General features: G+C 40.0%; 1 protein-coding gene across 1 annotated transcript; it reads right to left on the minus strand.

Moving 5' to 3' along the window:
- Nucleotides 1-431: 431 nt before the first annotated feature.
- LOC147615497 (uncharacterized) lies at nt 432-3,154 on the minus strand. Its single transcript, XM_086779598.1, has 4 exons — nt 2,943-3,154; nt 2,595-2,866; nt 2,280-2,500; nt 432-1,153 (listed from the first exon to the last, which is right to left on the minus strand). The coding sequence occupies exons 1-4, from the start codon at nt 3,088-3,090 to the stop codon at nt 802-804; spliced, it is 993 nt and encodes a 330-aa protein (XP_086635724.1). The 5' UTR covers nt 3,091-3,154; the 3' UTR covers nt 432-801.
- Between the last annotated feature and the right edge of the window lie 12,152 nt (nt 3,155-15,306).

A 15,306-nucleotide genomic window follows, 5' to 3' on the forward strand; every position in this document is an offset into this window, starting at 1 on the left:
AACTATGTCAAGCACAGAAACTGGTTCAGGAATCTGACAAGTCCAGGAAGCGGACAAAGATTGTTTTAGGAAAAAAATGCTAGCCAATGAGGAACTTTGCTCCAAGAGGTATCCAAAGAAGAATGCAAAGTGATGCAGAAAGAAGGTGAACTTGTATCCTTTATTAGGAATATTAATCTTCTTAAAGAGGACCTATAAACAATTCTTGGTGTAAAAAACCCAAATCTCTCATGAAAAAAAGAAAGAAAGTACTTTCAATGGTTTGACAAGGAACCGCAAAAAGTAAAGCTGTAAATACACCAATTAGCTATGAGCCAGAGGGCAGTGAACTGAGTCATCCATCACCTTTGAATCAGTTTGTCGTGAAATTTTGTAGAGAGAGGAGGTTGCCAAGATGCCCCCTCGATGAAGTATCAATCTTTGGAAAGTAATTTGTTGAATGAAACATTTAAATCACTTGTAAACACACAGGTGAGAAGGGTTGCACGTGTCTTAACGTCGTAACTAGACGGCCAGCCACATGCCCATTGTCATGTCCAGTTTAACGCATGAATGGAAGCCAGGATACAAAGGATCAATCGAAGAGATTTTTTTCTCTTATTTTTAACAAATCCAGGATTTCTCTTTTCTCTCCTCTTCTTGTACCTTGGTTGTCCATAGTTAATATGTAATAGATACAATCGATATTTACATTTATAAGTAAGCAAAACTGTAAACTTATTTTTCAATAAATAACCCTTGAGAAATTATCATCATACAAGGGTGCGGCATGCCCAATTGGAAAGGGGCATTTTAACACTTTCATTCTTGAGGCAACCCTTTTGTCAAATTCATGTCTTCTCTTTCTTCTTCTTTTTCTTCAAAGATCGTGGAGAGTGTTACTCGATAGGCATGGTCATTGAAACACACCCATGATAAGTGGCCCTCACCTTGGAGCTCATGAAGGGAGACAATGGTTGGAAGTTGCTGTTGCACCCATTGTTGCATCCTCAACGGCACTAACTTATCTCTATCACCCTGCCATATATGCACCTTTGCATGTTGCAACACTTCACCCACTTCCTTGATCTGAAATCCCCAATTACCACTCATCAATTCCAGGTCCTTGGCAACTCCAAATCCTTTGAAAAACTTCACCGCCTCTTGAGCATACCTACACACATCAGAAGTTTGCTTCCAATCAATGCATAATAATGGAACTCTCCAGACAAACTAAGAGCTACCTGTTCTTTATCCTAGCTAGTAGAGTTGAAAACATGCACTCTGCCTCGCCAGCTACCCCAAACATAACACATCAACAGCTTTTAACTGACCATGAATTAACACATGAAGAAAAGACATTAAAACATTGGCACTAGGCACTCACAATCTTGACATGAACAATGCAGGAAAAGAACCTACTCTTTGCTCCCAAACCCTGAGAATTGCTAGTCGCCCCATTGGATATAACTCCCCATTCGTTACCCATGCTAAGCACAATAATGAAAAATGGCTGGTCGCATGTTTCCACGTTTCAAAATGCCCCAGAAATGTCCATAATTTTGCAATCACAATGACCCAATGAGCATGGTTTTTCATTCACCCCATTCACCGCCCAATGTCCATCAGATTTATTCATTTACCATTGTTGATGCTTACATTCACATGCACTAATTCACAAATGGGGGGGTTTATAGATGTGCCCTAAAATTCAGGGCATGGGTTTACTGATGTGTCCCAAAATTTAGGGCAGGCAAGAAGATAGACAGGGGAGACTTCCCATCTATGAGCATGAGCATGGCCGGGGCCGCCCATGCTCATAGATGAACAGGGGAGACTTCCCATCTATGAGCATAGACGGGCGAGACGATGGACGTGAGACTTCCCATCTATAAGCATGGGCAGGGAAGATGGGAAGTCTGCCCCGTTCATCTTCTCACCTATCCCTGCTCATAGATGGGGAGTCTCCTCCATCTATGAGCATGGGCAGGGAATCTCCTGTTCATCTTCTCGCCTATCCCTACTCGAATGCTCGTAGATGGAGGAGACTTCCCATCTATGAGCAGGGATAGGCGAGAAGACGGACGGGGGAGACTTCCCATGTATGAGCATGGGCAGGGAAGATTCCCCTCTTTTTTCTTTTTTCTTTCAGTCTCTCTCTTTGTTTTGGGGATTTTCCCCTTTTTTTTGGGAGTGTGTAAACCCACAATTTGCCTAGCTTTTGTAAGAGAAGAGAAGAGAAGAGAAGAGAAGAGAGCAGAGTAACAGCTGCATCTGTGGTGTTTGCAATAATAGCACACCGGGCCATTTCCTCGCCTACGCCCGGCCGTTGCAGGCACTCCCAATCTTCAGCCGACAAGCCGGCTTTGGACAGCTTTGGCCCTTTGAGGAACTCTTTGCTCAACCGCTTGGCATACCACCGGAACGCACCGAACGGCAACCACCTCGCAACTGCCGACAAGGCTCTCTCCGTCTTCGTGTAGGAGGCCAGCATAGCCTCCCTCTCTCTTCTCGAAATGCCCTTACATAACAACACAGCACCTTAGCTGCACTATAGCTTTTACCAATTTTAATCAATTTGCTTTTGGGCTATTATGGTATCCTCCTCTAATTACCTTCCATCTGAAGTTGCCCACAGGAGACCATAGTGCCATGCCTGCAATGCGTTCTGGTATGTAACGGGCCGCCGCCCAACAGAACGCCCCGCCCAGAGAAAAGCCCAGCAGCCATACCTTCTTGCCCAAATCCAAGGCATCTATCACAGCCTCTATGTCCTTCACGGCTGAATAGAATGTTTGCTTTTTATGTGGATCGCTTTGGCCGTAGCCAGGCCTGTCTATTGCAATTAGCCGCACCCCAAACTCCTTTAATGTTTGCTCGGAGATCCCTAAGGCAAGGATTAACAGGAGATTAACGAAAAAGCAAGATTGATTAGAACCGTAGGGATCATTTTAATTCTGTACCTGGCATTGCACATAGTCGGCATGACGATAATCCATGTATTGCAATTAGAGATCTTTTTGCAGTTCCATCCACACAACCCAGCTCCATATAAGCTATCCTCCGAGTATTGTCATGAGGTAGATTAACGAACTGCACAACATCCACCATCTTTCTGATGGAAGAACAAGATGGGCTAATTCTAATTGTTAATAATACCAAGGCAAAATGGACCCTTTTTTACACGCTTACGGCACTAGGGCCAAATGTTGTGCGCCGCCAGTGGGCTTTACACACTTATAGGATCTGTTGTCCGGGCCAAGCTAATGATCTAATGACATTTGGGCTCATGCTCCTGGGTGGACAAAATCCTCTCATGAATGCCTTTTGCCATGAAGCTCTTTTGTGGGTATCTCAACCTTTGCTCATCCCTTATACCTTGTCCACACTTGTTTGTTGGAGTCCCACAATTGATATCTTGTTATTCTTTTTCAATGGTTTCCAACCACAAAAGATTTCTTCACCTAAACATGCAACACTCAATCTGCCTACCTGTATATGTAAACCCCTTACATTGGTAGATTCTCTACTCTAGATGTCTCATCAACATGTAAGTATGTAGATGATTAACTCCTAACGACCCTTTCACCTTCTCGTGGAGTCCAGAAACTATATCACCACAAATTAAAGAGCATACAATTTAACCGATTTTGCAAATGAGTTTTAGAGCTCATCATGTCACCGTTATTTTTACCAAAGGTCTTTTATGTTCTCTTGACATCTTAACAATGCCCCCGAAAAACATTGTTCAACTTCTCCATTCTGTATTCACTGTGTTTCACCAAAAAAAAAAAACCATAATGTGACTTGATCTCACTCACTTTTTTTCATGTCACATCTATCATGTCCAACTACACCATTTGTTGCTTCCTTCTTACTTTGCAGAAGACAACTCGTTTTTCCCCTTTGTTAAACAAGTTACCTACAAAAGGATGCTCATTTTTACAAGTTTTTCCCCTTTGTTAAACAAGTTACTTACAAAAGGATGCTCATTTTTACAAGTAAATTTTTATGATTGTTTTATTATGATGACTATTTTATATACATGTTCAAAAATGGATGAATCCTTGTCACTTGCACTACTAAATTTTGTGATTGTTTTATTATCATGAATGTTTCATGTATCGATACAAATTTTCCGCATCATTGCTTGGTTTTTAAAACAACTAAATATTGTGGCTAACATTACTTTGATGCTTTCTTATGCCTATTTTCATATAATGATTATCTACATCTCCTTACAGATGTCTTTGATCATTATTTAACTATCATCAAGGTTAGATACTAGTCATCATAATCATCAACATTAGCTTCTAGCTTTAAAAGAAGATCAATCTCTAATCTTGTCATAGTACAAAATGAATAATCACCAACCATTAGTTTCTAGAAGCTTAATCTTTAACTTTTTTTTACAGTACTAAGGAATTGTCATAATTTCTACCTTTAATGTTTACAAAAGTTGTTTGATTTAGATCAATGTGGCGCCTCTCTCTCTCTCTCTCTCTCTCTCTCTCTCTCTCTCTCTCTCTCTCTCTCTCTCTCTCTCTCTCTCTCTCTTTCTCTCTCTCTCTCTCTATGTGTGTGTGTGTGTGTGTGTGTGTGTGCACGCGCATGCGCGCGTGTGTAGAATGATATTTATTTGTATCCATCCAATTCAACATCACACAAAGAGGACTAGAAAGTGCAAAAATGTGCATGTATTGGATATTTGATATCCAAGTGTCTTAAACCTAGAAATCCACTTCATGTTAGAAGGAAAAAATAATGTTTGACACGGGACCTCAAATATTTTTTGAAGAATAATTCAAAACACGTGACATGAACATCATGAATTAAATCATAGAATTGAACCAAATTAACAAAATTGAGCATAAAATAAAATAAAAACATGAGATAGAGTAAACATAACCTTCAACACAATATTGGGTGCAATCTCCCTCCCCCAAGAAAAGTCTGCATCCTCCAGCTTCTTGGGTATTTAGCCCACATGCCAAAAATAGTTGCACACTCTTGCATGGGCTTACCCTTTACATAAAATAGGAGTTTCTTTTACCCAAAAGCTCAAATAAATCCTTTATATCCAAATCACTAAGAGAAAATACATATAAACCCCCAAGGACTAGTACACGTGCAACCAAATTAATAGGTCCATGCCCATGTATAACAAAAGTGAGCGGCTAACAAAATATAAAAATATCTCAAAGTTAATACCACGACCAAAATACCAAAATCATTGGTTATCCCACCAAAGCCAAAATACTAAAGAAAACCTTCCTAGTAATTGCTCGTGCCAAATCACCGCCATCATGTTGATGCCATATCGACTTATGAACACAAGGCTCATCAATCTCACCAACCTACACGTTTGCCATTCAAACACATTACACATTAGCAACACCTGCTAAAATTACACAGCATCACATAAGCATTAAATCTAACACTTAGTTCTAGCCATCCCTAAGTTCATATGTCCTACACATGCAATATTCTGAATCACCCTAGTGACATGCGACGAACATAGTGGTAATTAGGCATCCCCTAATTAACCACAAGGGGAACAGATGGACAAGCCGTAATATCCCTCCTGCCTGGGATAGCAATTGTCCTCAGTTGTGTCATATCAACTGGCATGTGTTTGAAAGCAAGATTGGATGAGGTTGGGATAGACGCAGAAAAACCACTTGGGAAAAACTTGATCAACACATAATGCATATATGCAACAAATCAATCAAATGAACATATGCGAAACGAGTCTACGTGTCCCATACCACAAAGGCGCATTCCACGTAGTACAAACATAAGATGGTAGAAGATAGAAGACATAAATGTGTCTGGTGTAAGTAGATGAAATGAATCTAATGTCCCATACCACCAGACTAACCCCACATATCACTCCTTCAGAATAGAAGTTTGAGACGGAGTGGCTAGTTTCCTCTGAATACAAATATTTACGATTGTAGTTTGTTATGACATTACTTTGAATACAAATTCTTCTTGGGTCTATTTTATAATACCAAGCCTAAGTTTGATGTGTCTTCTCTTTGTTCATCTACATTTGTTCGATTATTCTCGGTGTACAAAATTACAATTGTATTCCTCCGAGATGAATGAATATTTTACTAAGCAAGCATTGTGTGTTGGATGGTATTTTTATCTGAGCCTTTCTATTTGACTCATAGATCCAAGGTCTTGTTGGCTATGCAGTGATATTTGGCATGATTGCCGATTGGTGGTCACATATGTTTGGAAGTTGGTTAGATCTAGAGCATACACTGGTTGGGTTCTGGTTCAGGGTTCTGGTTCAAGCATGCTAAAAAGTAATTAAAAGAATAGTGCTTGATCAGAATAACAAAGATCATTGTCTATTGTGTCATGCAAAAATTGTAGACGGATGCCATTATTACCTTCATTGATGCAAATCACTAACATTGCAACCATGGTGTGTGAGATGAAATTGTGTGCAGTAATTTATATTGTCTGGTCTTGTGACTTGTACATTACAACAACTCAAGCGACAAATTGAGACTTTTTCTTCAAGCAGTAGTATTTGAAACATTACGGTTGTGTAGGTTCGAGGATGAAATTAGTGTTGTAGAGTCTGCTCCTAAGATAGATCCACGTAATCCAAAAGACTGTGATGATGCAAAGATTGTGCAACCCAGTTATATTAAATCTCTCATGTGGAGAGCCAATCGCAGTACAAAGGTTAGGACCTCCACAAGCTTATGTTGAAGTTGTGTGATTCTCTATTGCTTGGGCAAATGTGGCTAGTGATTTGATCTCACATGATGCCTTCAAGGAAAGCATTGGATATTGATGACCATTAGCCTATGAAATCCCTTGGGGTGATGGATTGAATACAATACACGGAATGCCTCTTCACCACCTGGATGATCACCCGTGTATGATCGATGCATACAACATGTGGAGTGTGTGTGTATGGAAACTATTTCATGTGTCATTTGGGTTCATACAACATATGTGGTTTGGGTTCTTTGAATGTGTGTATTCTTTTAATGATATATTTCACTTGTTTCAACTGTACTTTATTTCACAGCAACCAATAGTAGCAAGTGTACTCACACTATAGCTCACAGCATTGAACGCATGTAAGAAAACACGTACAAATAATTCCTAAAACTCAAACTGGACACTATTACATCAGTCTGATTTGGTTTTTGGTACATACGGATGCACACTTATATGCCAGCTACAAATGGTGAGAACGATCTAGAATCCTAGTTACAACATTTACATGTCGGCACATGCATAGACTACTCGAGGAGGGAACATAACACACAAGTAATCGCACAACCTAATCATGAACCCCCTGTAGGTCCAGTTACTCCATAAGCGTGGAGCAGCCTACCTCCCCCTCAGGTTGATTTTTCCATCCAATTCGGGTTCTCTAGCATTGATTGGGTTAGCGGTAGGATCATTTGCCTCGCCCCATCGGCCTAGACTTCTAGACTCTCTTCTCTAACATCCAAGAGCATGTTGTGCAAAATGCAACATGCATATAGAACAGACGGCAAGGTTTGCAAGTGCGGGGGCACTTTATGGTGCCACCCAAATATTTTCACATCTCCTTCAAGTAGCCAAATGCTCTCTCCGCAATGATTCTTGTGGAAGATTGCAAGAATTTGTACTTCTTTTGTAGATTACTAGTCAGCTTGCTACCTTTGAAAAGGTATCATCAACCATGGAAGCAATGGGTACCCCCCATCACCAACAATATATTCGCGAATGAATGGAGAGGCCAAGGTAGCTGAATGGGGCACCACACAAGTACTCCCCACCTTGACATTTCCTGTAGGGTGGGCGTTGTTTCTAAGCACACGCTTATCGTTACTTGAACTAGGCCACCCTATATTGACCTCTTGAAACTTCATTTTAGAGTCGACAATGCCTTGCATTATCATGGAGTAATTATCATTTTTGTCGTGCCAGTCCTCCTTTTTTTCATTTTTTGGCAAATCCATGCGTATGTGTGTGCAATCAATCACACCGCAATAGTTTGGAAGGCCATGAAGTGAAAGAAGTCCATTCTTCACTTCTAGCAGCTCTCGATCATTTGAAGGCCATCTCATCAAGTTGTCAACTTTTGGGAGAAGCGCCTCAACAAATTGACGAAAAAACCTAGAGATTGTAGATATACCACATCCAAATGTGTTTGCAACGTGTTGCTCGCTGTTGCTTGATGGCGAGAAGCATGATAGCCACCCCCACTTTCTTTTCCACTGTCCACCTTCGGCTAAGAAACCTGCCTAGAGACTCTAGAATGTCCCCTTGTGCAAATCATCTCAAACAATGTCGACTAAGGTAGTGAAGATATTGATAGGAAGGTAGAACATCTCATGTGAGCGCTCATCGTCCATGGATGCATGGAACACGAAATGGTTCCACCAACAATCAATGGTTGAACGTGGTTTGATGTACCAATGCAGACATGGCAAGCCTGTCATCTTGAAGTCATTTTTCGAGGTGTCGACAAAACCAACCGCCGAAGAAGCCCAAACGAGCGGTAAGTACGTGATGACTGATTGTGTTGTCTCATCGTCTTCCAAATCAGTGTGCTCTTCTCTTGCCCTGTTAACATTCATTATTTCACCCCACAATTTCAAGGTGGCTGTAACTACTATTGGAATAGTTGCAAGAAGTACTTGTACTCGATTTCGCGTCTCCATAATTTCAAAAATTCAGTTCAATTTGCAATATGCATGACGCCATAGTTCAATCATAATAGTGGATACGTGCAAGTAATCTATGAGCATGATGAGAGTAGTGGAAGTTGTGTGTGTGTGATGGCACTTACATAATTATGAGGAGGCTGTAAAAGCAGGTTGATTGAAGAGGGAGTTGAGTAGTTGCTTCTTTAACAAACAAGGTACTCGATTGCTCGTTTCCATAATTCAAAAATTCAGTTCAATTTGCAATATGCATGACACCACAATTTAATCATAATAGTGGATAAGTGCAAATAATCTGTGAACATGATGAATAGTGGAAGTTGTGTGTGTGTGATGGCACTTACATAATTATGAGGAGGCTGTAGACACAGGTTGATTGAAGAGTGAGTTGAGTAGTTGCTTCTTCAATAATAGACAAGGTACTCCCATAGACAAGCTACTCCAGATGGTTCTAGCGCGAAGGTAGAGAAGATCCTTTCTTCCATGTCTTTGGTGTTGAATGTTTGGCGCAAGTTTTTTGGGAATTTTTATAAAAGGTTACCTGCTTTTATAGGTTTACAAGTTAGAGGCCAGAAAAAAGTGGGAGTGTAAGACTCGACCGTTTACTGAACGTCGCAAACTTCGCTCTACAAATTTGGGGGCAGCGTGGGTCCCCTTCCCTTACGAGGCATTTGAAAATATTTTGGGCCGTTTGCTAATGAAAGTAATTAGTAGCGGACCAATAGGAATAGAGGCTTGTGCACATTTGGTCTACATTGAATATAGGGAAGAGACTAGGCTGTAGAGAGAGAAACTAGGCTTTCAGCACTTATAATTACATTTGTCCCTTTCAAAAAGTATGGGATCAGAGTAGATGCGGTCCCACCATTTTTCATGGCTAGATATACCCGAAAAATAAGAAAGAGTTTTGAGATTCCCCAAAAAAGTTAGTTTTCCCCCCAAAAACTAATTTGAACTTTCTCCTCCATTTTAATCTCCCTCCCTTCTCGGAGCTCCATCTCTTTCATCTTCAAGGCTCCCCCGTAAAACCCTAGTCTGCACATCATCTTTGATCTCTTTCCTTTTTACTCTAACCCTAACCTTTCTACTCTAGCTTCCAAGAAGATATGGCCGCACCAAGAAGACCAAAAGAGGAGATGTCCCTGCACAGCATGCTTTCTACAATCGGCCTCACCGAGTTCGACGGTGAAATTTACTAGAGAACCATTGGAAAGGTCGTTTACAAGGCTTCAAGAAGGCAAGCAATGGAAAACTAGCGGCCATGGTACAACATGTTTACACAGCACGAGATATCCATCTTCGCCCAACAAACTCGATTTCCATGCAATTGTAAGTATCGCGGGTAGAAAGGGGCATGTGAGATTTTATGACAGAGATGTTTCAATCTAAGTGAACTTATTTCTTGTTTGCAGATATTTTTCCTTCAAACATGGTAGAGGAGCAACCATTGGAAAGCCTTACCAGAACATTTCAAGCATTGCATGCAAACATTGGTGAGGCAATGTTTTCTTGTAAAACAAGTGCAGAACTTCTTAAGAAAAAGGTCTTCTTTTACTGGCACTCCTATCTGGTGCCAAAGCGGGACGGCGGTGGGTTTGGTAAGCTATAGATAATCACATCTCTACCCCTATCTTCTGTAGAATGGCCAATTCCAGATGCTTGGACTGTAATGGTCATGAAATCAAAGATGCTTTGTGATATACAAGGGTCTTTGAAGTTTGCAAAGCCCTCTCGATCTGCGGGTTTTAGTTGGGTATGCCCAATACATCTTTTTGCGCCAAGATGTTCATCAATCAATTTTGTTTCTCAGAAAACCTAACATGTTTGTGTGCAAGAAGGTATTAGGTGATGGCATGGTAGCCTTGCTTCTTGGAGACCACTGGTGGAGGACTATAGAAGGGATACATAAGGATGACACATTCAAGTGTAATATAGTAGAATCTAGTGTCTCATTTCGGTATTTCAAAGCTCGTGCCACACTACACATACGCTTCTATTACAAGCGATGAAAAAGAATAGTTGTTGGGTCCCATGCAGGCAGATGAACAAGTTGATTTGCCTCTTGACATATGCGTTCAGTTGCCCAGTGGTGCAATGGAAGTTGTAGGTTAGACATTGGAGCCTCCTAAATATTAGAGAGCACCTCAATATCGTGGGAGGTGAGGATATTCGCAGAGCACAATTCAAGGTGAACAATAGGAAGATTCGAAAACGACTAGAGTTAAAGAACTTGGTAGATCCCGATTGGGATGTTGATGGTATATCGCTCAGTCAATGGGGATTTTGAATTTTGTGAATTTTGAAGCTACTTCAAGTATGTTAATTTTGTAAAGTCCTTGCCCTCAAAAAAGTGTTCTAGGTAATGAAATTTTGTCTTGTAACAACTATGAATTTAGAATTCTCGCTAGATTTTCATATTATAGTTCTAATATAGCTCAACAAATTTACTCTAAAGTTGTCTTATATGTGCACATTAATGGTCAGCTCAGTGTAGGTACTAGGGTTCCTATTCCAAAATGGTTTAGTGGCACACAGATTTACGGCACATGGTTTTTTTATGTCGATGGTTTTGGAGTCCATCCAAAATAGTATATAAAGACCAGTCCTAAGGGAATTGAGAACATAATATCTTACAACTTATAAGCTCTATACAAAAGCCGCCCATGGATGCAAATTCGAGAGGACTGTTCCTAGCAAGGTTGCTAGGCTAGATATTTCAGATGTTTCTTCTGACGATGACTCCTATTCCTCTGTTGGGGATACAGATGATCAACCTATCCAGATATTTGAAAGCTTCAAGAAAGACCTTGAAGATGTAGACAAACTGATAAAGAATTCTTCAAATGAACAACCTAGAGAAGGAGACTGAGGAAAAATCTGTCATACAGAATTAGATAGGTTTGTATCGAGAGACTTAGACCCAATAGAAGTCATTGTAAGACTTGTACTGAATTGTTGTATCTTGACTAATGTGATGAAAAATTTCTACATGGACATGTGTCTACAAAGTACTCATAATGATTTTGAAGCAAATGTCTCTAAAATTCATAACCAAAGATAAGTTATGAGAATAAAAATTCTCAACAATCTATTTTATTATGGCAAAGCACAATACTCATAAAATACAAAAATGAGTAGGGCTCAATAAAAATATAGTCTACAGGATATTATCAAGGATATGGCAAGGACATCGCTGGAAGGAGAGTGGACAGAGTATTGCAGGTTGGTCGGTGGAGGAGGTCGGTGGAGGAACCGTCTCGAAAGGGGCAATTACATATGTCCACATCAATATTCGCAGGCACCTTGTCTCAGAATGCAAGCATGTCAAAGAGGTGGGACACTTACTCAGATGATCAACGTATCAAGATTTGTGTTGACATGTGCCCAGTGCATGGCAGGAAATGCAGGTTGCTAGAATATTATTTTGGGTTTGTTGCCTACCTCTTTCTTCATGCTGATATGGAGGATTACACAAAGGAGGAGCTCAAAGGAAGGACTGATAAATCAGAACAGTCCTTTATTTCAAGTGCTCGGTCTGCAAAAGAAGAGGTCCTAGACCTTGTGTCCAAGAAGGAGGAGAAACTCCTCAGCACAAATTTTGATGTGGCAGAGTTTAAGGCCTCCACTATCATTGATGAAGGAATGTCATCCATCCATGGGGAGCGATTGACATCCAATTTCGTCATCCTTGGGCTACCATCCTTCCTAATTAATGGGAAGTATTACCTCCTCTTCTCCCACATTCAAGAACTCTACAATTTTAGGGGGGATTACTGTCTTACTATAATAGCAGACGGTTGTGAAGCTGCGTCTGGTGTTCTTGATAAGTAGAGAATGAGCATAAGAATGAATTTCTAGCTGCATTGACAAAGAACCAAGAGGGAATAACCTAAAGTAAGAAATAATTTAAACAGACTGAAGCAATAATTTAAACAGACTGAAGCAATAAGAATTAAACTAGACAAACTAAAGAAATAATTAATTCATGCAAACTTAAGAAATAATTTACCTTCTGGTTCTCATCCTCCTCCAACTTGGCTGCATCCCAAAGGTTGATGGAGCCTTTTTGGTTTTCTTGGTCAAGTTCGGGAAGAGGTTCCTTGCAAAACTCAGAAATGCCCATATCCTTTGAAGGGCTTGAAATTCTTCCTCTGAAGGAAGAGAAGCTTCATTCTCCTTGGCTTTTTTAAAGCACAAGGACATTGCTTCTGGGCCTCTATGAAGTCTTATGTCACTTCTATGTCCAATGCAAAGGAACCATACTCATTTATGAAGTATGCACCATAAGCATAAAGAATGTGTTGCACAAAATTAAGACAGAGTCAGTAGTTATTCATACTTGTTTCTTGATATCCAATAGGAAGAAGGAGCAAATGTGTTTACCATGTAGTGTGTAATGTTGGTTTCGCCCCATGTATCAACCATGGACTTCGTAAAATTAGAGAGCTCCTCTTGAAATTTTTGTTGCTCCTCTGTGGTTGTCCTACTTTTGGTCAAAAGTTTCACCATCTTATTGAAGTCTGACCAAACCTTCTCACATAGAATTACAAGGCTTAAATTGGTGCAATCAAATGTTGTACATTTTCATAAATCCTTCCACAAGTTCCAAGGTTTGGTTGAGTCCTTTGCATTTTCTGGCTTCTCCAGAAAACATCTTGCTTTATTTCCACCCATGGACACTTATTGTGCAACCTCATGATTCATGCCAGAGGTCTTAATCTGCACTGCACTGCCACCATGGCACCCAATTGAGTTGAGTAGTTGCTCTAATTTATTAAGAGGTTCTTCTTATCGTTCTTTGCCTTGCATGGTAAATGCATAATCTATGTGACACTTGAGCAAACGGTCAAACACACGCATGAATGCATGTAGTGTACAGAAGTGGACATTCTTTAGTTCAAATGGAATTATAGGATTCCATTCTGGGTCTCTCAAATTCTTGTTTGGCACAGCTAGCATATTGGCAGACAAGACACCTTCAACCTAATTGCCAGCATCATCATCCATGGGGGTCGTGCTCAATATCTTGATTCTCAGGCATCCTCTTCTTTTCCCACTTTTGTTTGTTTTCCCTCACCATTCTCATGCACCATGGACAAGGATTTGGGGTGTTAGCACCTTTTGGACACCCAAGTAAGCACTTTATTGTCTTCAGGTCACCCCCCAAATGCCAATCTACTGTATAAGTACCCTTTCCCTCTACCTCAAGTTTTTCTCTATGAATCTGTGCTTTGATGACAGTGGTAATCCAGGGTATCCTATCAAACATCCAAGCGAGAACTTCATGTGTCTCTTTTGGTACTTCAAATGTCCCAAGCCACCATATCTCTCTCTCATATTGGACACTATATGAGGGAAAGTCTAGCTTGCAAATCCTCTCTCTATCACAGGAGTTTGGTTGATCTCAGTATTCCCCGTCTTCACTGAGAAAAGATGATAACTTTGAACTTTTTGCATATGCCATAGCCTCATTCATGAGTGTGATACTCATTTGCTTTATTCTCTTTCCTTTCACAATCTGACACTCATCCATTTTCAACACAAAGCTAACTTTGTCACCTTGCATGACAAACAAAATTAAATAAGCTTTGATTTTTCATAGACTTTTTCAACTACTTTGCAAGAGATATAAAAGTTACTTCCAATTATTAGGTAATCCATAGAATAAGATCATCTTTCTGAAGACGTAGATCAACAAATATATTGTTGAACTCATTTTAAGGAAACACAACATTACCATTGTTGCCTCGTTTTTCCCCCCCAAGCTCTAATGGTTAGCACATCATTGACGTAGTAGTACTCTCCAATCTGACATTGCACATCTTCATTACATGTCCTCTTTGCTAATCTTAATCTTCTTGGGGCAGGAAAAATATTTCGTGTGATGCCTTGTTTGCAAAGTGTATCTTGCAGTAATTGATGGAGAGCCTAGTATCCTTTTGTGCTTATTCCCACTTCATCGCATGAATTCTCAACTTCCTCAATGCCTAAAATGTTAGTTATGTCTTTCATTATCTCATTTGCAAGTATCTGTCATACCTTCTTGTAGCGTGGATCTCGAACTATGGAGAGAATGTCATGTTTTCTCACGTAACTACGTAACATATCTCCAATATCTTGAGGACCATTATCACCACACGTATCTTTAAGAAAAGTCCTGTAATAAACTAACAAAGATTACTTATAGCACCAATATTATATAATGAATTAACAGTTAATGAAAAAAAAATCAAACAATAGATACACTCTAATAAGAATAACTTATAACCAAAAAGATGAATAGAAAACAAACCTTGCTGCATGAGTTCTTCGCTTGAGAGCACCACCACCAATTGCAAGTGTCTGAATGTTGTTCATTGTCCTCTTTTTCTCTCTGGCTCCCATGGGTGTGCTCTTCATACGTGAGATTGTATCCTGTAACTTCACGATGTGATCCTCTTTCTCTTTGCCCTCTCTCTGTAGCTGTAAAATATTATTCTGTGCAATTTCGAGAGCTTGTTGCACACTACTCAAAGTGACTTGCAAGCTATGAATTTGTGAGTTTAGAAATTGAACCTTCCATGCATCACATATACTTAAGCGTTTGTAATACCCAAGGAGCCCATTCTCACCCTCTCCAACAAAATGAATGAATGAG

Source organism: Cibotium barometz, chromosome 40 (assembly GCF_041138505.1).
Source record: "Cibotium barometz isolate CiBa-2024 chromosome 40, ASM4113850v1, whole genome shotgun sequence".
NCBI lineage: Eukaryota > Viridiplantae > Streptophyta > Polypodiopsida > Cyatheales > Cibotiaceae > Cibotium > Cibotium barometz.